The sequence below is a fragment of the Neovison vison genome, chromosome 11, assembly GCF_020171115.1.
Source record: "Neovison vison isolate M4711 chromosome 11, ASM_NN_V1, whole genome shotgun sequence".
Classification (NCBI taxonomy): domain Eukaryota; kingdom Metazoa; phylum Chordata; class Mammalia; order Carnivora; family Mustelidae; genus Neogale; species Neogale vison.
Window position 1 is genome coordinate 64,924,722 of NC_058101.1, and position 23,220 is coordinate 64,947,941.

A 23,220-nucleotide genomic window follows, 5' to 3' on the forward strand; every position below is an offset into this window, starting at 1 on the left:
CTTACGTTCACTGTAGTTTGGTTTACAGTTGAAGTTCTCACCTTCAAGTGTGGAACAATTTGACTTCGAACATTGTGTTATTTTTTCTTAAAGATTTTATCTGAGAGAACACAGGGAACGGGAGAAGGTGAGGAAGAAGCAGGCTCCCCGCTGAGCAGGGCGCCCAACATGGGGACACCAGGCTTGATTCCAGGACCTTGAGACCATGACCTGAGCTGAAGGCAGACGCCCCACCTGAGCCACCCGGGCGCCCCGAGCATCCTGTTATTTTAGAACCAGCTTACTACGCTCGGTTATGTTAAAAAGGTGGTGGTTGTGTTAATTCGGTGCAGGGATTTGGGAGCTGAGTGTGTCCCTTGCACATCAAGGGGGGACCTTTGACTCGCTGACCCCTTCCCTGCCCCCAATCCCAGCTCCCGAGGTGAGCACCCGCTCCCTCTGTGCCTGGTAGGCCACAGGCTGCCTGTAGCGCCCCATCCAGCCTGCGGGTGACCAGGGGCGCCTTTGTTCCCAGCTCTGGGGCGGACGTCAGTCTGGCTGTCCCAGCTGGTGGTAGTGAGCACAACCCGGTCTGAGAGTTCACTTGGTGCCAGTCAGAGCCAGTGCTCGTGTGCACTTGTGTGTCATCCATGCTCGTACAGCCATTTAGCCAAGTGCAGTAGGCCCGGCCAGGAGGTGGGGGCCCTCAGGACTTCTCCCTCTCTTGTCCCCTGGTCCCCCGGGAGAAGTGGACAGTGCTGCCCTCCTGTGTCAGTGTGGCTGGAGGTCTGCGCTGGGCCACTCAGTACCATTGAGCCTGTGACTCGTCTCCCCACTTCTCTCCCCCAGAGACCGTGCAGCTCCGCTCTGGGCATTTAGCTCCCACTGTCTCACCAGGGGATCCCGAGGCTGCTCTCCAGCTGGCACCGGCCAGGAGGTGCAATGGCTGGCAAGGGTGGCCGTGCTGGACAGTGGTCGTGTCCTGGGGCTCGCTGCCTATTGCACGCACACCGGGCCCCAGGCTGAGTTCTATGAACGGCCTCATTTCTCTCCACAGCAACTCCGTCACTGCCTCCATCCCAAAGCTGTGACGCAGAAAGCGGATCTGTTTGGGCTTCTGTGGCCAGTTAGCCGCGGGGCTGGGAATCTGACACTTCCCCTCTGGCTCCTGAGCCCTGGCTGATCCCCTCCCCAGGGAATAACTGTGCTCTGGGGCCTTTGGAAGCCTTTCTCCTCTCGCTTGGTCCTCAACCGCCAAGTGCAAGGTTTGGGGCAAGGCCTGGATTCACTCACCTGAATGCTTCCTGTGTGCGAGGCACAAGGCTGATGGCTGGCTTGGGGAGGACCTTGGGGATGCCCCAGCTTTGGGCTTGGAAGCTGTGGACCATTTTCCCAAGAGAAACCAGGGAGCCAGCTGTTCAAAAACCCATCCCCCGAGATGTAGAGCCGGCCACAAAGGCCCAGAGAGGGGACGAAATCTCACAGCTCTAGAGGGCAGGGACCAAGTTGGACCTTGAGAGCAGCCACTGGTCATCAGAGGATGGGCGTGGCCAGCAGAGGGAAGCCTCAGACCCCCAGCAAGTCCTCAGTTGGGGCCATGCAGGAACTCGCTGTCCCCAGGTCCTTCTGAGAGGTCTGAATCGCTGGGCTGGCCCAGGAGCTCGGGTTCCTCCGTGAGCACTGCCTCGCCTGCAGCCAGCTGGCTCGAGGGTGCGGCTGCTCCACGGGCCATGGCCACACCAAGGCCCCTTCTCTCAGAATGCCTGAGCCTGTAGAGGGAGGGGCGGGAGCCTTCTCCGCAGGCAGCATGAGTCACCCACACCCCAGCCTGTCTCTGGTCCCTGCGACTTGACCTCAATCCAGAGCACCTGATAGAAACTGCTCCAGCCAAAAATAACTCCTGTTTCAGGTGTCGTTTAGTTACCGGTCAGATCAGGAGTATTTAAATTCTCTGAGCCTTCCATTTCTTTTCTGTAGCCAGACCTTAAAACGGGTACCAGCATCCATCCACTGGCTTGTGAGGATTAAAAGATGCTGAATTGTGTCATTAAGAGAATCTCCTCACTAGAGATAGAGTCATACCCTTGACATGTGAACTTTTAGTATCTGAACTCTTGAGGAACTTAGGGATTTTGAAAATCGGTATTTTTTCACCTAGTTATTACAACTGCATGTTTATTGTATACAATCTGGAAATAGGAAAAATAGAAGCCATAATTTCACCACCTAGGGAAGAGATACTTTTTCTATATAATGAAAAAATTTTTTACTCCATTTTACGAGGGAGCACGTGGAGGTTTAAAGAGGTGGGGTGTGCATCCCAGGTCACAATTAGAAGAGATCAGAATCCGAGTCAGCCTGATTCCAAGGCCTAATCTGCAAGCACGACACTGTGTCTTCCCTCTAGAGGCACCTTTGTATTCAACTTTGGCATCCTTTGGGCAAAATATTAGAAGCCAGCATCAGTTAAAAAGCTGGGACATGTATAAGTGTATTCATTCAAACCCGCACCTGTGTAGACAGGGTTCCAGCAGGAGCGGGCATGGCGGGCAAGCAGGACGTGTGGACCAGGAGCGGTGCCCAGCCTGCGGGCCCCCATGCTCACCAGCCGCTCAGCTCAGCCGCAGGCCCGCCTGGAGTCCTTGCCGATTATGTCCCTTGTGTGACTCTTCCTTCTCCCATGAAGACAGTCCTCAAGTTTAAAACCCATGTTGCAGATCAGGGTGCATTAACTCCAATAGGATTTGATCAGATAGGCATTCCTGACCAATGGCAAACACCTAAATTATGGCTGCAGACCCACTTACAAAAAAAGAAGGCGTTGGGGCGCCTGGGTGGCTCAATTGGTTGAGTGACTGCCTTGGGCTCAGGTCATGATCCTGGACTTCTGGGATTGAGTCCCGCATCGGGTTCCCAGTTCCTTGGGGAGTCTGCGTCTCCCTCTGACCTTCTCCTCTCTCATGCTCTCTCTCACTCATTCTCTTGCAAATAAATAAATACAATCTTTAAAAAAAAATAAAAAAAAAAAGATTGGCTTTAAAAAAAAAAAAAGGCATGTTTCTCAGCTTATGTCATTGAAAAACCTCAAATGCAGTTTGAAGCCAGCAGCAAGGACGTCCCCCTATGCATGAAAAGCATTTCCTTTTTGATGCCTTATGCTCTACGCACAGGGTAGTGCCCGATTCCCTCCTGCCTGTGCTGCCCAACCACCCAAGCCACCTGTGACACGGAACACTTCTGACCCCAACCCATTTAGAAAGAAGTCGTGTTGCAGAACATCTCAGATTCTATTGTGCCTACATTTTGCAGGCCCTCCTTTTTGACAAGCTATTTTTTTTTTTTCAGATTTTATTTGACAGAGATCACAAGTAGGCAGAGAGGCAGGCAGAGAGAGAGGAGAAAGCAGGCTCCCCACTGAGCAGAGAGCCCGACGAGGGGCTCGATCCCAGGACCCCGGAATCACCACCCGAGCCGAAGGCAGAGGCCGTAACCCACTGAGCCACCCAGGCGCCCCTTGACAAGCTCTTTAAAAGCCTTTGAGGTCAGAGGTCTCCGATCCAGCCGGGGCGCCCCCTCTTCATCTTCCTAGAGGGAGGGAGGCTGCTTGGAGGTGGTCTCTGTCCCCTGCTAGAAGGGACCATTATGTTCCTCAACGCTTCTACTTCTAGAAAGCTCCTCTTTCTGGCCTCTGCTTATTTTCAAGTCTGCTATAGGACTTAGCAGCGCCTGCTTCTCCTAGGCATCCGAGCAACACTTATTGCCTGAAAATGAGAATGCTGTGATGTTGATACATTAATAACCCAACAGAACAGACTGAGCATCGATTATGGGCTAGGTAGGCATCGTGCTGGCTCCGAGGGAGGATGACAGTCTCCCTGGGGTCCAGAGAACTGGAGTTGGGGGTCAAGGACTGGAATGGGGCCCATCAATAATACTGGGTGGGTGGGAGTGGTCTGTGGCTTTCTTCCTCGGAGGCAAGATGAAGAAACACTCCTGAATGGGTTGCTATTTTGTGATCAAGAGCTCTCCTGTAAAAAAAAAAAAAAAAAAAAAGAGCTCTCCTGTAATTCAATTAGAAGGAACCTCGTTGTGAAATCATCAGCGGAAGATTATTTATCTTTTAACGAACTGTAACATCTCTAGAGGGAGAGAGTGTAATTTGCAAGAACAAGGGCAACTTTGCAGCTTAAAGCAACACTAGCACCATCGATCTGCATCTTGCGCTCTCAAGAGGCCTGTCTACCTGGTTCAATGCTGGTGAGGGAGTGCTTGGTGCAGCCTGGGGAACTGCCAGTGGGTCAAAGTCAGCTGAAACTACCCACGCTCCTGCTGGGGAGCCAAAGGGACACTCTGGCCACGAAAGCTGCTTAGCTGGGAGAGGCACAGAACACAGGGTGTCAGGTTCACTCGGAAGCTTTCCCAACCACCGAAGACACCAGGGGTCCTGTGCTACTCTTAGCACGAGGCACAAAGAGAATGAAGTTGTGCTTGCTGGTGATGGACTAACCCTCTCTGGCCTTGATGAACGGGGCAGAGGGAAGACAACAAGTGTAGAAGGTAAGGAGGATTGGAAGAGGAAGCAGGAAGTGAATGCTTTTTACTCCCCTTATTGTTACGTTTGTGTGGTTTGACAAGTATGGTCTTATAAGAGTGTATCCAAGCTATAAAAGTTAGAAAAGGAATTTTAATCGACCTTTATTGGCTTCAAAAAGAACACACCTTAGAAAACAGCCGCGCTCCGAAAAGTTAAAGTCATCGTGACCTTCTTGTGACCAACTGAGTCATCTGCCTTAGAGGGAGGGGTTTCTACCCTTCCTTATGGGTATTCGGCACCAAAAACTAACTCACCCCACCCCCTTTTTTAAAGGGTTATTTATTTATTTGACAGAGATCACAGGTAGGCAGAGAGGCAGGCGGGGGGGGGGTGCGGTGAGGGGGGCTGGGACAGGCTCCCTGCTGAGCAGAGAGCCCGATGTGGGGCTCGATCCCAGGACCCTGGATCATGACCTGGGCCGAAGGCACAGACTTTAACCCACTGAGCCACCCAGTTACCCCCTAACTCATCCTTCTTATGACCTACTTAAACTTGGGGACGGGAGGATACTTCTAACCCCAAATCTGCACATCTCAAAACTCAATTTAAAATTAAGAAGAAATAAAACCAAGCCCCTAGCTTCAAAACCACCAAAGAAAGTTGGAAATGGAATCCCCAATTCTGGATGAAAGAGGTAGGCCTATCAGGTGTTTCTTACATTAACACAAGGAATAGTAGACACGTTTACATTTGATACAGAAAAATCACATGCACAGTAAGGGTCCTCTTGCCAAGATCCAAAAATACCTTGCCGAGAACAAAAGGCTTACAGGCATTCTGGCCAGACACACTGTGCAATCATCATTTTGTCCTCACTGGAAAACAAAATTTCATGTTTTTGTATTTCTTTAGAGGATCCCAGGAAACATTTCATTAGAATTGCAGACTGTCGTTGAGCCAGAAGGAAACATTAATGGTCAAGCAGACTGAGCCTCCTCTCATGGAAAGAGGAAAGAGGACAGAACGTCAGCTCCTTCTCCTAGTTACCATTTCTCCTGTTTCCCTCTTCTTCTTTATTACCCAGAAGCCTGCTTACATATGAAACAAGTTTAGATTCATCGAAGGAAACTAGTGAGCTTCATGTTGAGGATGTGACTCAGAATGACACAGTTTAATATATTCAAAGGGGATTTAATAATTAGCTTATATAAGCACAGGACATTTCTTGCTCCCCCACCTGTTTGTTGAGCCCGCTGATATATGGAAGAAGAACAGTTTTCCACAGGATCAAGTCATTGAAATTACGGACTTTCTCAGATACAACAAGGCTTCTGACAGCTTTTTTATGAGAAGTCAGGTACAGTAAGTCGTCAAGTCTCTGGGCCTGACTTCACCCTGTGTAAAATGGACAGCTAACCCAATTGTGCTCAGGACTAATTTAGGAGCTGACAATGATGAGATTAATACAAAATTCAGCTTCATCCCCAATACCAGAAGCCTTTTAAAGAATGGCCACAAGTGGAGACTTAAGAATTAATGAAGGCTAGAAAAAGTTGCTGACATTGAAGATGTCGTGCGTATACTTCCCGTTGTGGGGGTTAAGATGGGAGAAAGGCTTTGGCTTCCCTGATCTTCTGCCTCACACCTCTGCAGGACATAGTAAGGCCAGCATGATGGCGCTTCAGGGACTCAATACGCTGGTTGAGGGCTTCTGTCCTGTCCACTTTCTCCTCCATGTCCCGGAGCAGGAGCTCCTTGCCCAGGAGCCCGCACTTCTGATTCAGCTTGATGTTGTCAGCCCTCAGGCTGTCCCGGGCCTTCTTCGTCCTGGTCAGGATGTCCCTCTTCAGGGCCACCTGAGCCTCAGTTTCCAAAAGCTGTGTCTTTTTGCACATGTTTTCTATGTCCACGAAGTGTAGCTTCTCCTTCACGTGGGTTATGATCTGTACGTTGTTGGTCACTTTGTTGTGCAGTTTTAAAAGTTCCTCATTCCGCTCCTCCACTTTTTCATTGAAGGTCTGGTTCTCAATCTTCAACTGTTCAAAATCGATGAGGAGCAGCCCCTCCGTCAGGTCCTCCTGGGCCTTCATCCGTGTCTCAAAGTGCACCAAGCTCTGCTTCAGCTGCACGTTCTCTAGCCTCACGGCGCTCATCTCCTTCTCCTTCTTATCCTCCAGTGCCTGGATCTGCTCCACCTCTCGCAGGGCAGCCTGGCGGCCACCACGCACCCAACAGGTGCCCATGGCCTGCGTCACCACCTGCTTCTTGAGTGCCTGGAAGCCGGCCCACTCCTTCTCCACCCTGGACAGCACCTCCCTGCACTGCTCCTGCAGCTGCTCCAGCTCCTGGTGGTACCACTCCAGGTCGTCTGCCTGCTGCTTCCTCAGCTCCTCCAGCAAGGCCAGATGGCGAAGGTATGCTTGCTCTTTCTCAGGGGCATCGGGCTCCGGGCCCCTGTCGGGCACCTCGGCGGCATCCAGGCCCTTCTTCTTGCGCAGCGCCTCGGAGATCTTGTGCTGCAGGTAGTTGTTGTAGCGCTGGTAGTTGCTGCGCTCGACCACCAGCGACCGGTACTGTTCCAGGAGCTCCTCACGCAGCTGCTGCTCCTGCAGCTTCTGCATCTCCTCCGTCCATTCCTCATCCTCGAGGTCCCGTCGCTCGCCTTCCTCCCTTTGCTGGCTTTTCGCTGGGCTTCCTTGCGCACCCCTCTCCTTGATTTCCTCGCTCTCCTCTCCCTCACCCTGCTCAACCTCCTGGGTCGGCGGAGCCTCTTCTCGGCCAGGGGTGGACGGCCGCCCCGAGGCGGCCAAGGGCTCTTTCTTCCGCCTCCACTTGAGCGCGGCTGCCGCGGCCTCCTCCTCCTCCTCCTCCTCCGACTCCTCCTCTCCCTCTTCTTCCTCCTCGTCCTCCTCGTCCTTCGCCTCCGCCCGCTCCTCCTCCTCCCGCTCCTCCGGTTCCGCAGACCAGCCTCCGGGCTCCGGCGGGGCGGCCTCCTCAGGCCCGGCGTCTGCCGCCTCCCGGGGTTCCGGCTGGATCTCAGCCTCGGTCGGCGGCTCCGGCTCCCCGGGTCCCGCCTGGTCCACAGCCTCGGGGACCTCCGGCTCTTCCCCGGCCTCGGCGACCTCGTCGCCGGCGGCGCCTCCCTCCGAAGACTCTACGGCCCCCTGCTCCGGCTCTACGGCCCCCAGCTCTGGCTCCGGCTCGAGCGGTTCGGCCGGGGAGTGGGGGCCGGAGGCGGCCTTAATCACGGACAGCTTGGAGGACAGGTTGGTCCCATCTCCGTCTTCCCCCTCTGGGTCCCCACGGTGCTCGGAGCTGCCGTTCATGTCTCTCAGGGTCAGCAGGCGCGGCTGAGCCCTGACGCCGGCTGTTGGGTTTCCAGGGGCAACCAGGGGCGCGCGCGGTGGGCCCGGCGATTGGCCGAGAGGCACGCAGACGCCCAGCCCCTTCTCCCCGCCTCCGGGGAGAGCCGACCAATAGAAAGCCGCGAGCGGGAGACGGGCGGCACTGATTGGAAGGGGGCGCGGGCTCGCGCCGCGAGGCCTTCCCGCCCATTTCCAGGCGCAGGGCCTGGGGCGTGGTGGCCGGGAGGCGCTAGGAGGGACGGGCGGCCGGCGCGAGCAGCGCGCAGGCGCAGGACGGCGGGCCGGGCCCCCGCGAGGTGGCGCGCGCGGAGCGCCTGCGCGGTGCGGCCGGCGGCGGCGGCGGCGGCAGCGGCGGCGGCAGCCGGGCCGGGCCCGAGGGCGCCTGCTTGCTGAGGCGGGACGCGGCCCGGCTGGCCGGCTCCGGCGGCGCCTGGGCGGGGCGGCGCGGTGGCGGCGGGCGCGGGCGGCGGTTGCTCGAGCGCGGCGGCGGGCGCGGGCGGCGGCGCGCTGACGGCGGGCGCGGGCGGCGGGCGGGGGAAGATGGCGGAGCTCGGTAAGAAGTACTGCGTGTACTGCCTGGCCGAGGTGAGCCCGCTGCGCTTCCGCTGCACCGAGTGCCAGGACATCGAGCTGTGCCCCGAGTGCTTCTCGGCCGGCGCCGAGATCGGCCACCACCGGCGCTATCACGGCTACCAGCTGGTGGACGGCGGGCGCTTCACGCTGTGGGGGCCCGAGGCCGAGGGCGGCTGGACCAGCCGCGAGGAGCAGCTGCTGCTGGATGCCATCGAGCAGTTCGGCTTCGGAAACTGGGTGAGCGGCCGGCTCGACGCGCACCTGCTCGTCCCGGGCCCGCGGCGGCGGGGAGGCGGGCGGCGGCGGGGAGGCTGGTGCGGTCGGCGCCGGGTGGGTTCCGTGCCGAGTGGACTCCGCGAGCTGGAGCGATGTGCCCAAGGGCACACAGCTGGGAAGTAGCCAGGTGGGGCTCGGGGCTGCGGCTCGGCGCCCCCAGGGCCCTCGTCCCGGCCTCAGGAGCCGTTGCATGGTGTTTGCCGAGTGCAGGCGCTTTGGGCAGGAGCACGCTGAGCCCGAGTGGCCTTGCTGGACGGTGGCAGGTCCGCAGACTTGACAGAGGCGCCCTAAGGAACGACTTGGCTCTGCCGGGGGCACAGGGGTCCTGAAGGCCAGACAGGCTTCCCCCGCGCCCTCCAGCCGCTCCACCGTCTCCCTGCACTTGGCTTTGTATTTGGCCCGGTGGGCTCTGCGCTCTTGTGCCCTGGGTCCCCTGGCAGGGGCCTCTTTATCGTGGGGTCCCTGCAAGGCCCAGGACGTGGTGTGAGGAGTGCTGGGTAAGTACTGAACAAAGGAGCACAGACCTGGAGGCGTTGGTCCTGGGCTCTTGCTCTTATCAGAAGGGTTGTGTGGAGACTGAGCTGAGTGGAGAAGGTGAGAGCCAGGGTCCCTTTAGGCTTGAGGGCCCCTCGGGGGAGAGTGGGTGCTCTGCTCTGGACAGTCTCTGGGGAGCTCTCTTTCTACTGGGGAGCAGGAAGCTTTCCTCCCTGTTAGAAAGGTCTCTGGCTGGATTCTGGGCCGTCTCTGCCAAGAGCTTCTGTCCACCTGCAGGCATCCTGGGAAGCAGGGAGCGGGCGCATGACCCCAGCTCCCCCATCTTTCTATACCCTTCTACATGAGGTCCTCCTACTTCCCTGAACCAGTATTACATCTTGCTGCCATTTCTCCAGCAGTACACTTCTCCTGGGCTTCTCCCCTCATTCCCAAACATGGCCTGATTGATTTCCTTTCGAAAAAGTGAGCCAGCCTCCAGGGACCAACATTCATGGTGCATCCCAGGGAATCCTTACTCCTTAAAGATGCACTGCTCCCCAGAGTCTCACCCAAGTGCCAACATGGTGATCACCATCCTCCGAAAACGTCATTTTTTCTTGAAGTGCACTAATGTGCACTGAGCCTCTGCTCTCTGCTAAAGGAGTTTGTAGGAGGGAAAGGCTTCTCACTGTCTTCACGGGTCTTAAAGTGTTCTAATCCTTTGGGCCTGAGCCAGGACCTCTTGCCTAAGTTTCAGTGAGTCGACGGTGAGCTGCTGGAGGACCTCCTCCCTGTTTATCTCGTGGACATCTTGACTCTCTGTGACCCAGATCTCCTACCACCTCAGTCTGTTCCTCGGGCTGCTGGAACTTGGTCCTTGGTCCTTGCAGGCCCAGTCCAGCCGCAGCTGCATGTCCAACATATTTTTAGAATCTAACCACTGGTTGCAACCTTAGTCCAGGCTGGTGCTTATCTCTTGCCTTGACCACCTCTGGGGCCTCCCAGCTGGTCTTCCTGCTTCATGCTTGTGCCCTCCAGCCCATTCCGTACACCATCATCAGAGTGATTTTGCAGACATGCCGTATGTCATCAGCCTCCAGTGGCTTCCAGGCCTACTTAGTTTCAATATCATGGCCAAAGGGGATCTCAGCTGCTACTCCCTCGATCATTTTTTATTTCTACTGCTCAGAGCACTCTTCCTCCAGATCCTGGGTCATGACTGGTCTTTCTGCTTCCATGTCAGTGCTCCAAGAGACTTCTCCCCTCTCCACTCCATTCCCAGAGCACTTATCTCCACAGCCGTTGTTAAAAATAGCCGAGGTGGACCCCAAGCCTTGCCGAGTGCTAGGCACTGTGCTGAGGACTTTGTTTCCCGGGATCTCTCCCAGCAGCTCTGTGCAGCCAGATTTGAGCTAGAGAGTTTGATGTTCGAGTCTGTGCTCTGGGCAGTGCTGCTTCCTAGTGTGCATTGCCTTCTCTCCCACACTGGGCGGGTACACACAAGGACCAGGCCACCTGGAGTGTGTTGGAGGAAGCATGGGGGCAGGACGCGGGCTGTTCTCTAAAGCAGTGCTTTAGAAGCTGGGGTGTGCCTAGGAATTACCTGGGCAGCTTGTTCCCATGCAGATTCCTGCTCCAAGCAGCCAGCGGTCTCAGCTGTTACAGGAGACAAAGCCGCAGGAGGAGGGGCGCCGAGGGTCCTCTTCCTGCCGAAACCCTTGTGGTGGCGAGATGGGGGCAGGGATTTTGCATCCTAACCACGCCTGGTGCGTGGCCAGGCTGCAGGCACTAGTGTCTCTCAGGCCACCTGCTCTGCCCACTAGACTTACCCATGCTTTACCTGAGGCTCTCCGCAGCTCCGAAACATGCAGTGTCCTTCTGAGCAGACTCCATGGCTGTGTGTGTAGAAGGGATGTGCCCCATGTATGCTCCATCCCGCCTGTGCCAGCTTGGATGGAGTGCACACCTGATCTTGGGCTCCTCCCCACAGCTCCAGGGCTGGGTCTGCAGTGTACAGCTACAGAACAGCGACTCAGAGGGTTTCAGATGCCTGTGGGGGCTGCCTCTGCTTTTCTCATGGTGAAGCCAGGGCTCAGATGTAGGCCCGGCTGACTGCAGAGTCTGGGCCTTAACCTCTGGGTATAAGAGCATTAAGTGCTGCAGGGCAGGGGCTGGGAGCTTAGGGCTGCGGCTAAAGGCATGGCTGGCTTGCAGAGCTGCTTGGAGGGGCAGGGTCTTGACCTGGCTCAGCGGGAAGCAGGGAGAGGACCCAGGGAGGGCGGGAGCTCGGTGTCACGGGCTGGGCTGCAGTGTGGGGAGTGGCAGCACACACATCAGTGGAAGCGATGCAGTTGAAGGTGAGGCCGGTGGCTGTCATTTTTCAGATGGCACATGTGATCTGTCACCTCCGAGTGGCACTGCTTTGTGTGGGATTCAAGGGGTGGGGTGATGGCGGCCAACCTGTTGTGGGGAGGCTGCTTCTGAAGTCTGGCGCTGTTGCTCCCATTCGTCCTGGCTGCGGGGTGCTCGCTGTGACGCTGGGGGGCTTGGGGGCGAGCTGTGTAGCAGGCTTGGACACTGGGCCCCGGCCTTCGAGGGTGAGTGGGGAGGTGCCTGGGAATGCGACAGCGAGGAAGGGGCCGGTGGTTGGCGAGCCAGACTGCTGTCACCAGGGGCTTTCAGAGCCTCGAAGCAGCCGGTTTTGTGGTGGGAACTAGCTGTGTTCCGAGTCAGCAGACACAATCTTGCTGGAAGCCACTGTGGCTAATGAAGGATGTGGCAGAGCTGGAAGCTGACCCAGGTATTCCGACTCCATGCCCCTGAACCTCACTGAGCACGGGCAGAGTCTTGGATTCCTTGGGGTCCGGGAATCCCAGGGGCCCCCAGATCTCTTGAACTGGCATCTGTATGGGGGGTGGTCTGGAAATAGATGTTGTTGGAGTGAGTTCCGGTGTGGCCCACGGGGCCACATTGGGGACCCGCGGGAACAGTCACCTCACCAAGGCAGAGGCCCATGTGTGTTGATGGGAATGGGTAAGCCTGTCCCTTGAGCATCCTTTCGGTAGGTTCTTTCTTATGTTTGTGGATGGAGAGGCTGAGGGAGGAGCCTGGGTGGAGAAGGCTGCCAGAAGTGATGGGGTCTACAGGGCAGTGGTTCTGGAACAGCCTGGAGGGCTTGCTAAAACACACATGCTCTGGGGCGCCTGGGTGGCTCAGTGGGTTAAAGCCTCTGCCTTCGGCTCAGGTCATGATCCCAGGGTCCTGGGATTGAGCCCTGCATCGGGCTCTCTGCTTGACGGGGAGTCTGCTTCCTCCTCTTTCTCTGCCTGCCTCTGCCTACTTGTGATCTCTCTCTGTCAAATAAATAAATAAAATCTTAAAACACACACACACATGCCCAGCACCCCCTCTGGGCTCTGTAGGTCCCCTCTGGGGTCCGGATAGAATTTGCATTTTTAACAACTTGGGTGATGCCCGTGAGGCTGGGGGTTCATACCCACGACCCGAGATCGAGTTGCAGGCTCTGCTGACTGAGCCAGCCGGGTGCCCCTGGTTTTAGCCATCTTTAAGTGCCCAGTTCAGTGACATTAAGTACGTTCATGTCATTGGGTGACATCACCACCATCCAGCTCCAGATTTGCATTTTTAACAACTTGGGTGATGCCCGTGAGGCTGGGGGTTCATACCCACGACCCGAGATCGAGTTGCAGGCTCTGCTGACTGAGCCAGCCGGGTGCCCCTGGTTTTAGCCATCTTTAAGTGCCCAGTTCAGTGACATTAAGTACGTTCATGTCATTGGGTGACATCACCACCATCCAGCTCCAGAACTTTCCCATCACAGACAGAAACTGCCTGTTATTTAACACCTCCTGGCTTCCCCCACCCCAGCTCTGGACACCCACTATTCTGCTTTCCATCTCTGTGAATTTGACTGCTCTGGGGACCTCGTAGAGAAAAACGCTGCAACATTTGTCCTTTTATGACTAGTTCAGGTCCCTCTGCGTAACCCTCTTGAGGACACAAGGCGTCACTGTGTCCTGTGAGTGTAAGGCTGACGGCCATCCCACTGCCCATCTGATTGGTCAGGCGCCTGGGCCGCTCCTACTGTTGGCTGCTGGGGGTCCTCCGCAGTGAATGTAGGTGTGCAGACCTCTGTTGAAGTCCACACTTGTCATCCTTTTATTTATTTTAATTTTTATTTTTTAAAAGATTTTATTTATTTATTTGACAGAGAAATATCAGAAGTAGGCAGAGAGGCAGGCAGAGAGAGAGGGGGAAGCAGGCTCCTCAATGAGCAGAGAGCCCGATGCGGGGCTCCATCCCAGGACCTTGAGATCATGACCTGAGCCGAAGGCAGAGGCTTAACCACTGAACCCCCCAGGTGTCCCTTGTCATCCTTTTAGATCAATACCTTGTGGCTGGGCAGAGTCACCTGGTTGTTTTGAGGCTGTGCGCTGCTGTTAGCCCTCTGTGAGGCTTGCTCTCAGGTTTACTTGATCCGGAAGTCTCCGTCCCCTTGAAGGCCGGTCACAGCTGTGCGGGCTGCTTAGTTCTCTTGAGTGGAGACAGGAGGACAGGGCACCTGGAACTGAGGCCTGCGGAACTTTCCATGTGCATGAATCAGTGAATAGGAGCAGGGGCCAAGGGAAATAGGGTTCCTGGAATGGCTGGGGATCTTGTAAGGATAGACGACAAGCCGCTGTTAGTCCTCGGCCTCTGATGTGGGCGGAGGCACCGACCACCAGCTTGTCTGCGGGAGAGGGGGCCGTGCTGGGGGTGGCGGCAGCTTTCGCTCCAGACTGGTGAGTGCCCCATCCTTCCGGCCCCTGCGAGGCAGGCGGCCCTTCTGTTCCCTTGGAGAATGACCGAAAGGGGCTGGAGCAGGCAGGCCCGAACCACACCCAAAGCCATGGTCAGCTGGGAGCGGAGGCCCTGGGTGGCCAGGCCAGCAAAAGGTGAGGTGACGCTGGGCCCGTGGGTGCACGTGTCCAGCTCAGGAGGAGCAGACAGGTATCCCGCTGTATGGGCTTTCCCTCCTCTTTCCTCTGGGCCTGAGCAGTCCCTCCTTGTCCCTTAGGTGAAAGCTCATCCATCGGCCCTTCGTCCTTCCCTGGCCCTGTGCAGGCCTTTGCTCCTTCCTGCTGCTCCTGGGGACTCTGCTCCCTAGGTGGCTCTGCCTGCACAGCCTGCTCCCCCGGGGCGCCCCAGGTTTGTGAGCTGGGCCTTTGGGCCGCTTCTATCCCTTCGAAGCTTCTTGCCTTGAGGAAGAAGGCAGCCCCGCCTCGGAGTCTGGATCCCCAGTGCTGGGGAGGAAAGAGCCCAGGCCTCCTGGGGTGGTGTTTGGTGCTCTCGGGGAAGGTGAAGGCCACCCAAGTTCTGGGGGAGGAGCTGGTTTGGCCATGGGCCCCAGAGGCTGGAGGTGGACTGGCCCAGCCAAGGTGTCAGGGACATGGGGCCATGGTCTGGCCCTGTTCTGCTGTTTTAAAGATTTTTTTTTTTTTTTTTTTTTATTTATTTGAGAGAGAGAGACAGTGAGAGAGAGAATGAGCGAGGAGAAGGTCAGAGAGCGAAGCAGACTCCCCATGGAGCTGGGAGCCTGATGTGGGACTCGATCCCCGGACTCCAGGATCACGCCCTGAGCCGGAGGCAGTCGTCCAACCAACTGCGCCACCCAGGCGTCCCTGTTCTGCTGTTTTAAAGGGCCAGGAAGCGTTTGACTGCAGAGGTCTCCCCGCGGTGTGTACTGAGCCAGCACCCTGCCAGAGGCCCCGTGGTGATAGGACTGCGTGCCCCGGAGCAGGACTGTGTGCTGCGGGAGCCCTGGGGGCCTCTGGGGGACCACACCAGATGCTACATGCTGAAGCGCTTACCTGTCACTGTGACACGCCTTATGTTGTCCCTGAGAGGGGAGGGACCACAGGCCTAGAAGCAGGAGGGGAGAGGATGAGGATTGTAGTCTGGGGGTGGTTGAGCTACAACCTGCACCCCACCTGGGGTGTGGGGGCTGCCGCAGGCTCCAGAGAGGATGAGCTGGGTATGGGGTAAGAACGTGTTGTGGGAGTGACACCCACAGCTTTCTTGTGGTGGTGTTTGTGCGTGCGTGTCCTCTCTGCTGTGACCTGTCGTGATGTAGGGACCAGCGCTTGTGTGACTCATGTGAGGAGCCAGAGGCAGAGAGGTAAAGTCACTTGTCCAGGGTCCTCAGCCATGAGGGGTGGAGCCAGGTCTGGGACCCAAGCCTGTGCACACAGAGAAAGAGAGCATCCGGCAAGGGTTTGGGGCCGCCGGCCTGGATGGCAGGGCGGGTTGTGTGGGGTCCAGCGGGAGCCAGACAGGGGTCTGAGACTCGGTGTCATGGACCCCTGACAGGTCAGGCCTCCCACATGCTCAGACTTTGGAGACTAGTGCTATTGAAACGGTATATCAAAGGCTAACGTAACACAGAGTTGCTGACTTCAAGTCTGCCAAATAAGGATATTAATATCCGATCCGATTAATTCTCTCTCACCATTTTCCAGAAAGAAAAGACTATCTTAGTACTCTCCAAACAAGAACGACATCATCTGGGAATGAAGAACTGTCCTTTAAATGGAAGAGTTTAGCTCTAAGGGAAAGCCTTAGTTGTCCCGAGGTTTTCAGAGTTTCCCCTCGATCATGGGCCAGTCTGGTGGGAGCTGTAGTGGACTCCCTGATAGGAGCCTTTGAAGGTTTGTCATCGGTGGGAGTGACTTCGTGGGGCTTGCACCTGTCGGAGGGATGTGTGCACAGAGCAGTGGGTGGGCATCCATTCCAGGGGAAAGGAGGAGACGGCTGCGGGTGCCTGCAGGCCACGGCACAGGGGTGGGGAGGGGGGCGGCTGGCGCTGACGATGGTTGCTCTGACTGCCCTCCCCTTCCCGTCCCTGCTCCTGGGCTGGAGGCCTCTCTGTGAGCCATGGGAAGGCCGGAAGGAGGCCAGACCACCACAGAAGGCTGTGGAGTCCTGACTCACTAGGGTGCTCACTTCCTGTCCCTGAGAGCCAGCACCCTGAGGGGAGTCTGGTGACCTTGGACTGTAGACTTGAGGGCCATTCAGTGTCCTAGAAGTGTGTTTTCCTTCATTTCTCTAAGGACTCTGAGGAAGCAGCATATCTAGCCTTACCTTTTTCCAGGGGTGGGTATCATTTTCTTAGTGAGGATGAAGGGGCAGAACCTGGGATTCTGTCTCTACTGACTACGGGCTCCTCACCCCTGTGCTGCCCTGTGTCAGGGAACACCAGCTGCAGGGTACACTCGTGTCCCTTGTTTAATTGTAGGTGTACTTGAGTTGTCTTTGTCTCTCCAGGTCTGTCCCCCCAGACCCACTTTTGTTGCTTCTGCCTGCCCGTCCGTGCGTCTGTCCGTTCCTCCATCCATCCGTCATCTAGATAAAGTGGAAACTTTGCAGTCAAATGCTCTACCCCTGAGCTATACCCCTGGAAACTTTGACCTTGAGCATGTGCTCAGCAGCTGTTGCAGGTGACACCAGGGCGGTGACAGGACACTTGTGCCCCTCGTGGGAGGTGGGCAGGTTTCACGTGACAGCTGACGCGTGCGGATGGGAGAGGACAGTGTGGTGGGCAGGTGCCAGCGTGGGGTGGGGTGCTGCAGCTCCTGCTGTTTTTAGTCATAAACACACTTGTAAAGTGTGTTCCTTACTGTCACCTAGTACCATGGAACCTGTCTGCTCTCTATGGATTCTGTTTAGAACCAGAGCTGTGTCATCTCTCCCGTGCAGATGATTCTCTTGTGATCTTCCTCTGTTTCCAGGGCTTTGAGAAATGAGGGTTTTGTGTGTTTTCCTGGGCCTTTCTCGATGGTCATGAAACAAACACGGCGGCCCAGGGGCAGGATTCTCTCTCAGCAGCAGCTGCTGGCCAGTGTAGTGTTGGCCATGGCCTTTGAGGTTGTCGGGCAGCGGGTAAGGGTGATTGGTGACAGATTCCTGGGCTCCTGGTGACAAGGCGCTAGCCACTCTGATTTTGGTTCCTGGCTTTTTTAAGTACTCATCACCTGAGTCTGTCCGAGAGCCAGAGTCTGCCTCGACTAGAAGAGGGTCTGTGCATCCAAAGTGCCCACATGGCCGGCTGGCCTGCTCCTTGGCTGGCCCAGGGCCCCAGGAGGGTGCTTGTCTGCTGAGTGCACGTTGCCCTTGTCACGGGCCTGTGACCACAGAGCCACACCGCACCCGCCGTGGACAGGGCAGCTTTCCTCGTGATGGAACAGCCTTCTCTTGAACGCTCAGTGTTTTCTTTTCTAATGTTTGGATGTCAATCTCATACCGCTTATCAAAACTGCGAGGCAGAATTTATCTTTACTTTTTGGTGGCTCGTGGGTGGGCTTAGTTGGTGAAGTGTTCGATTCTTTTTTTTTTTAAGATTTTACTTATTTATTTGACAGAGAGAGAGAGAGATCACAGGCAGGCAGAGAGACAGGCAGAGAAAGAGAGGGAAGCAGTCTCCCTGCTGAGCAGAGAGCCCGATGTGGGGCTTGATCCCAGGACCCTGAGATCATGACCTGAGCCGAAGGCAGAGGCCTAACCCACTGAGCCACCCAGGTGCCCCGAAGTTCGATTCTTGATTTTGGCTCAGGTTGCTGTGATCTCAGGTCTGTGAGGTCGAGCCCCGCACCGGGCTCTATGCTCAGCGTGCAGTTGGCTTGAGAGCCTCTCTCTCCCCACTATCTCTCCCCCACCCCACTCTCCCTCTTTCTCTCTAAAAAAAGAAAAAATAATTTAATTTAATTTTTAAAAATAACTTTTATTCTCAATTTACCCAAAAAAGTAAAACAGTAGTATGCAGAGTTCCCACGTAGGTTCCTCTCATAACCCTCCCGAAACAGCGGCATTTTGCAGAGGTGTGGTGTGGCTCCAGAAAGCAGGGTGCTGACCTTGACTCAGAGCCACAGACCGGCCTGGGGTCCCATCCAGGACACCCCAGTGATGTCGCTGATGGGTCTCTTCAGGTCACAGTTCTTTCCTTGTCTCGTGACTGTGACGCGCGGGAGGGGTGCTGGCTGGTGTTTTGTAGAATGTTCCGTAATTCGGGTCTGGCTGCTGTACTCCTGGTGCTGAGGCTGAGATGCCTGGGCTGGGCCGTGGGACAGCGTGGGACAGGGTCACTCTTCAGACTCTCCCTCCTCCCTACTGTGGGATTTCTCCTTATCACTTAGAATTGGACACAGTGTTCTTGAGGATGACAATGGTCAGGCCAGAAGCCAGTGTCCAGTGGAGTGGCTCCCTCCCCAGCCCTTCTGCCCCAGGTGTCCTCCAGCCCTGTGGACAACAGCAGTGGCATGCACACACTCATTCTGTGTTGTGTTGCCAGCTGCTGGGCGTATGAGAGGGGACACTAGCTGGGGACAGGAGGTCCTGTATGGCCCTGCTCCGGCCCAGAGCTTTCAAGGCCCTCTGTGGTTTCCATCCCCTGCTCTCGCTTCCATGGTGTCAGAGTTGATGGCAAGAACCTCTAAGCAGTAACACACCTTGGTTTGGTCAAGTTAGTCAACTTGACTACTCAGAATCTTTCTGTTTTTCAGGATTTCAGTTTTCTCTGAAACACGGGGGCTCTGCCATCCACTCATTTTTGAAAGGCAGATTGCTGAGTTTCAGGCTGAGGGGACTTTTGCTAGGGGGGCAGCTGTTGCTTCTGGATGCTGGCTGGGTAGCCCGCTGTGCAGGTCTCACTGGGCCAGGCTGGGGGCGAGGCCTGGGGCCCGACTTCCAACCAGGTGAGCTTGGATGTGTGGCCCAGATCCCCTGAGCCTCTGCTGAAGGGGTTCCCCAGGTCCCTCACCCAGGAGGCTCCCTGGATGCTGGACTCGGAAATTTGTAGTGGCTGCAGGCCCTCACCGAGGCTGTGGTGAGGGATGGTGAAGACCCTGGGCCCGTACAACCTCTGGCTGTGCGGCTGGGCCCTGGAATCTCGGACCGGGAGCATGTGGGCATTTCTGCTGTCTGGACAGCCTTGTGAGGCTGTGTTTGCCTCCTGAACGGGCAGCTGTCAGGGCTGGTATTCTTCCAGCGTAGCTCATCAGGGTGGAAGAATGCCCACTGGCTAGCTCGCCCCTCTGAGCAGGACCTCAGCTGGGCCCCTCACAGGGGCGCCAAGCCTCTGGGCACTCAGTCCACAGTGCCCGTGGTAGGTGCAGTGTGGGTGCTTGGGCTGACTCCTGTCTCCTTACTGGAAGGAACCCAAGGCCCAGAGATGGGAAGTGACTAGCTTGGGTCATATGGTGGTGGCCATAGAAGCTTGGGATGGTTGTGACTTGGTTTTTTGGGGGGGGGTTTCTTTTTTTGGGGTGGGGTGAGGTTAATGGTCCCTGGGAAAATACAAACAGATTTGATGCAAACAGTAACATTTTAAAGAAGTTAATCATGGACACAGTTCTTCCCCAAAAGACCAGATTCTGGTGTTTACTCTAATCTTCCCTTTTCTCTTAGATTTCAGAAAGGGTCCTCCCGCATTAGGCCCCGGCATCGTCCTGTCTCCCTGCCTTGGAGCCCTGCCCTTGGGACTCAGGCCCCACACAGGTTCTTTTCCCTCCCATGGTGCCTGGTGTGTCCTCAGTCCTCAACCCAAGTGGACTGGCTGGTTTCTGGGAGTCCAGTTTGGCCTTTGGGGCTGCAGAGACCAACCTGATCTCACAGGACTAAGGGGCAAGGACACAGAGCAGTGGCGTTGGGCTCTGGCGGCTGCTAGAACGGCAGAGCCGGGTGGAGGGTGAGTGGAGGCTGGAGGCAGGGGCTGAGCGGCTGCCGGTGAATGAGTGCGCATTTTGGGCAGCTCCTTTGTGAAGTGGCTTTAGCGGTTGACTGAGGAAGAGGCCTCTTGGCAGAAGGAAAAGATTGGGGGAGTTGTATAATTTCCTCTCATTAATAACCCTCATGTTCATAGGTCACCTCCTACAGGCATGTGTGCTCACAGCCCATGGCAGATTCCAGCTACCTAACTGTGGAGCCTGTCACCAGTGATGCCCCGCCTCTTGAAAAGGCACAGCTGGTCCCTGGCAGCATCACCCAGGAAGGGGATAGGCTGCCACCCCCCTGCACTCCCAGGGGCTGGGTCCTTTTGGTTCCTGAGGGCAGGCAGCACCATGCAGCAGGGTCCGTCTTGTGCGGGGAGCTGTGGTTGGGGAGCCCTGGTGGGCCTGGGAAGAGGCGGGCAGCTGGGTGCTCTCTGACCCTGTCCAGAGTGCAGGGTTTGACGTGTGGCCAGGAGGCCACCACAGGTGGGCCCCAGGAGAGCGGAGTCCAAGGGGTGATGTGGGCCCGGTGTCAGCGCGCTGGCAGGTGGCGCCTCCTTCGTACCCCTTCTGCCTGTCTAGTGTCCATAGCCCCGTGCTGAGCCTGGCCGCAAAGAGCACACCGCCTGGGGCCCCTTGGGGGCGGGGGTGACACAGGCCAGAAGTGGGCACGCGCGCCACGCCGACCTACGTTTTAACCTGTGGTCCCTGTCGTTGCAGGAGGACATGGCCGCGCACGTGGGAGCTTCCCGCACGCCGCAGGAGGTGATGGAGCATTACGTAAGCATGTACATCCACGGCAACTTGGGGAGAGCCTGCATCCCCGACACCATCCCCAACCGGGTGACCGACCACACGTGCCCCGGCGGAGGGCCCCTGTCCCCCAGCCTCACCACCCCCTTGCCTCCCCTAGACATCTCGGTGGCTGAGCAGCAGCAGCTGGGCTACATGCCGCTGCGTGACGACTACGAGATCGAGTACGACCAGGATGCCGAGACGCTCATCAGCGGGCTCTCGGTCAACTACGACGATGAGGATGTGGAGATCGAGCTCAAGCGCGCGCACGTGGACATGTACGTGCGCAAGCTGCGGGAGAGGCAGCGGCGCAAGAACATCGCGCGTGACTACAACCTAGTGCCCGCCTTCCTGGGCAAGGACAAGAAGGACAAGGAGCGGCCGGCCAAGCGCAAGGTCACAAAGGAGGAGAAGGAGCTGCGGCTCAAGCTGCGCCCGCTCTACCAGTTCATGTCGTGCAAGGAGTTTGACGACCTGTTCGAGGGCATGCACAAGGAGAAGATGCTGCGCGCCAAGATCCGCGAGCTGCAGCGTTACCGGCGCAACGGCATCACCAAGCTGGAGGAGTCGGCCGAGTATGAGGCGGCGCGCCACAAGCGTGAGAAGAGGAAGGAGAACAAGAGCGCGGCCGGAGCCAGGCGGGGCAAGGAAGACGGCAGGGACGGCGAGTTCGCAGCCATCGAGCACCTGCCGGGCTTTGAGCTGCTGTCGGACCGCGAGAAGGTGCTCTGCAGCTCCTTGAACCTGAGCCCAGCGCGCTACGTGACCGTGAAGACCATCATCATCAAGGACCACCTCCAGAAGCGGCAGGGCATACCCTCCAAAAGCCGCCTTCCGAGCTACTTGGACAAAGTCCTAAAGAAAAGGATTTTAAACTTCCTCACGGAGAGCGGGTGGATATCCAGGGAGGCCTCCTGAAAGCCCGTGGCTCTGCAGGGAGCCTAGAGGACTGGGGGTGTGGGAGGGGGAGGAGGTACTCTTTTTTAAGCAGATTGAGTTCCTTTCTTTTAGGCTATAAATTCTGCTCATGGTCCTCTGAAAGAAGCAATAGTAACGATTTTATGCCGGATCATGGGGGAAGCCGACACATGTATATTTTAACTTAGTCCTAAAGTCACACCTCCAGATGACGATTTGCCTTTCCATGTTCAGTTTGGGGAATATTATGAGATTGGGTCATTTCCTTTTGTGTCTTCCCTTTGGTACGCAACTCGGGCTGTGGGTGAAAGGAGCAGCTTTCTGCTGGGCCCGCCAGCCACCAGCTTGGCCCTGTGATGTGACCTCTGGCTGGCTGCCGGGGACGCCCTTGGGAGGCCCAGTGCCAACCCCGCGGACACCCCAGCACAGCCCCAGCACGCGGCACTTTACATGGGGGCCAGGGTGGGGCAGGTGGGAGGTGAGGCTGGAGAACCACAGGAAGTTTCCTTGGGAGCTTTAGAGGAAGAGTAGGTGGAACACAATGTCCAAAGGAGCTTCCCCTTGACCCCTGCAGCCAGGGTCACGCTCGTGATGCCAGAACCTGGAAACGCCCCTGGCCTCTTTCGGGGGTAGCGGGGCGGTGGAGCCTGTGGGTTCACCTCAGGGCCAGCACAGGACCCCCCCCCCCCCCCGCAACAGACTCCCTGGTGTGTGGGGAGGGGTGCTCTGGAGGAGCTGGGAGGACTAGTGTGGGTGCCAGAACTCTGAGCCAGCCTTTGGGGTGCTGCTCCTTGCTCTTGTACTTGCAGTACTATGCACCCCATTTACTTGGAAGAACTCATAGTGGAGGGCTCTTGAGTTCTGCAGTCCATTTCCTCCAGAATTCTCATGGTGGTTGCAATAACCTTTTTCATGGAAACTCTGCTCTTGACCATGCTAGCCAGGCTAAGTGTCCTACTGCAGGTGGCCCCCAGCACTCTGCAGACTGACCAGGCTGGACAGGGCTGCACCCACAGCAGGCTCTGCATGAGCAGGCGAGGCCCCGCGGGGCTTCTCTGGGTCCTGCTCTTGAACTGCCCAGCTTCTGCCCAGCCCTGCTGTCTCCTCAGGGGCCCCGCTTCTGTGGATGGACACCGTGCCTTCCTTCCGGGAACTTAAGTCTGTCATCTGTCTTCCTGCTGCTCAGTGCTGCTTCTCCTGGCCACGGCCCCGCTCTAGGGCCTGGGTGACTGCAGACCCCAGCGCTCTGTTCTTCCTGGCGCTCATCCTGCCTCTCTTGCCCCCATAGCTCCCAAGAGACTGTTGACCTCCCACAATGTTCAGGCTTGCAGTTACATTAAAGTGAAGTTATTTGAAAGACAAAAGAAAAAAAGACCCTCATCATTTCCAAGGACTTAATTACGGTGCCTTTTCCTTTCTTTTTACATCCTTCTGTCCCCCAGGGTAAATTTTTCAGCATTAAATAAAACATTTAAAATATATCATATGTGGCTTTAGTTGTACTGTGCATGCTGGCCGATAGTGCTCCCTGTTAGCCAAGCCCCGG

The 23,220-nt window shown here is 56.6% G+C and overlaps 2 protein-coding genes across 2 annotated transcripts; one reads left to right on the forward strand and one right to left on the reverse strand.

Annotated features, from left to right (window-relative positions):
- Positions 1–5,221: 5,221 nt before the first annotated feature.
- Positions 5,222–7,839, reverse strand: CCDC96 (coiled-coil domain containing 96). The gene is made up of 2 exons (XM_044225948.1): positions 7,441–7,839; positions 5,222–7,377 (listed from the first exon to the last, which is right to left on the reverse strand). Exons 1-2 carry the CDS (start codon positions 7,837–7,839, stop codon positions 6,112–6,114), a joined length of 1,665 nt encoding a protein of 554 aa, XP_044081883.1. The 3' UTR covers positions 5,222–6,111.
- Positions 7,840–8,403: 564 nt separating this feature from the next.
- On the forward strand, positions 8,404–23,155 carry TADA2B (transcriptional adaptor 2B). The gene is made up of 2 exons (XM_044267839.1): positions 8,404–8,688; positions 20,682–23,155. The coding sequence occupies exons 1-2, from the start codon at positions 8,419–8,421 to the stop codon at positions 21,672–21,674; spliced, it is 1,263 nt and encodes a 420-aa protein (XP_044123774.1). The 5' UTR covers positions 8,404–8,418; the 3' UTR covers positions 21,675–23,155.
- The last annotated feature ends 65 nt before the right edge of the window (positions 23,156–23,220 follow it).

Bases quoted from the DNA above. Each gene is read 5' to 3' on its own strand.
- TADA2B (XM_044267839.1), top strand. From the start codon at position 8,419: ATGGCGGAGCTCGGTAAGAAGTACTGCGTGTACTGCCTGGCCGAGGTG. The intron at 8,689-20,681 runs GTGAGCGGCCGG...CTGTCGTTGCAG, and splicing joins AGTTCGGCTTCGGAAACTGG to GAGGACATGGCCGCGCACGT.
- CCDC96 (XM_044225948.1), bottom strand. From the start codon at position 7,839: ATGAACGGCAGCTCCGAGCACCGTGGGGACCCAGAGGGGGAAGACGGA. The intron at 7,378-7,440 runs GCGGAGGCGAAG...TCGGAGGAGGAG, and splicing joins AGCGGGAGGAGGAGGAGCGG to GAGGAGGAGGAGGCCGCGGC.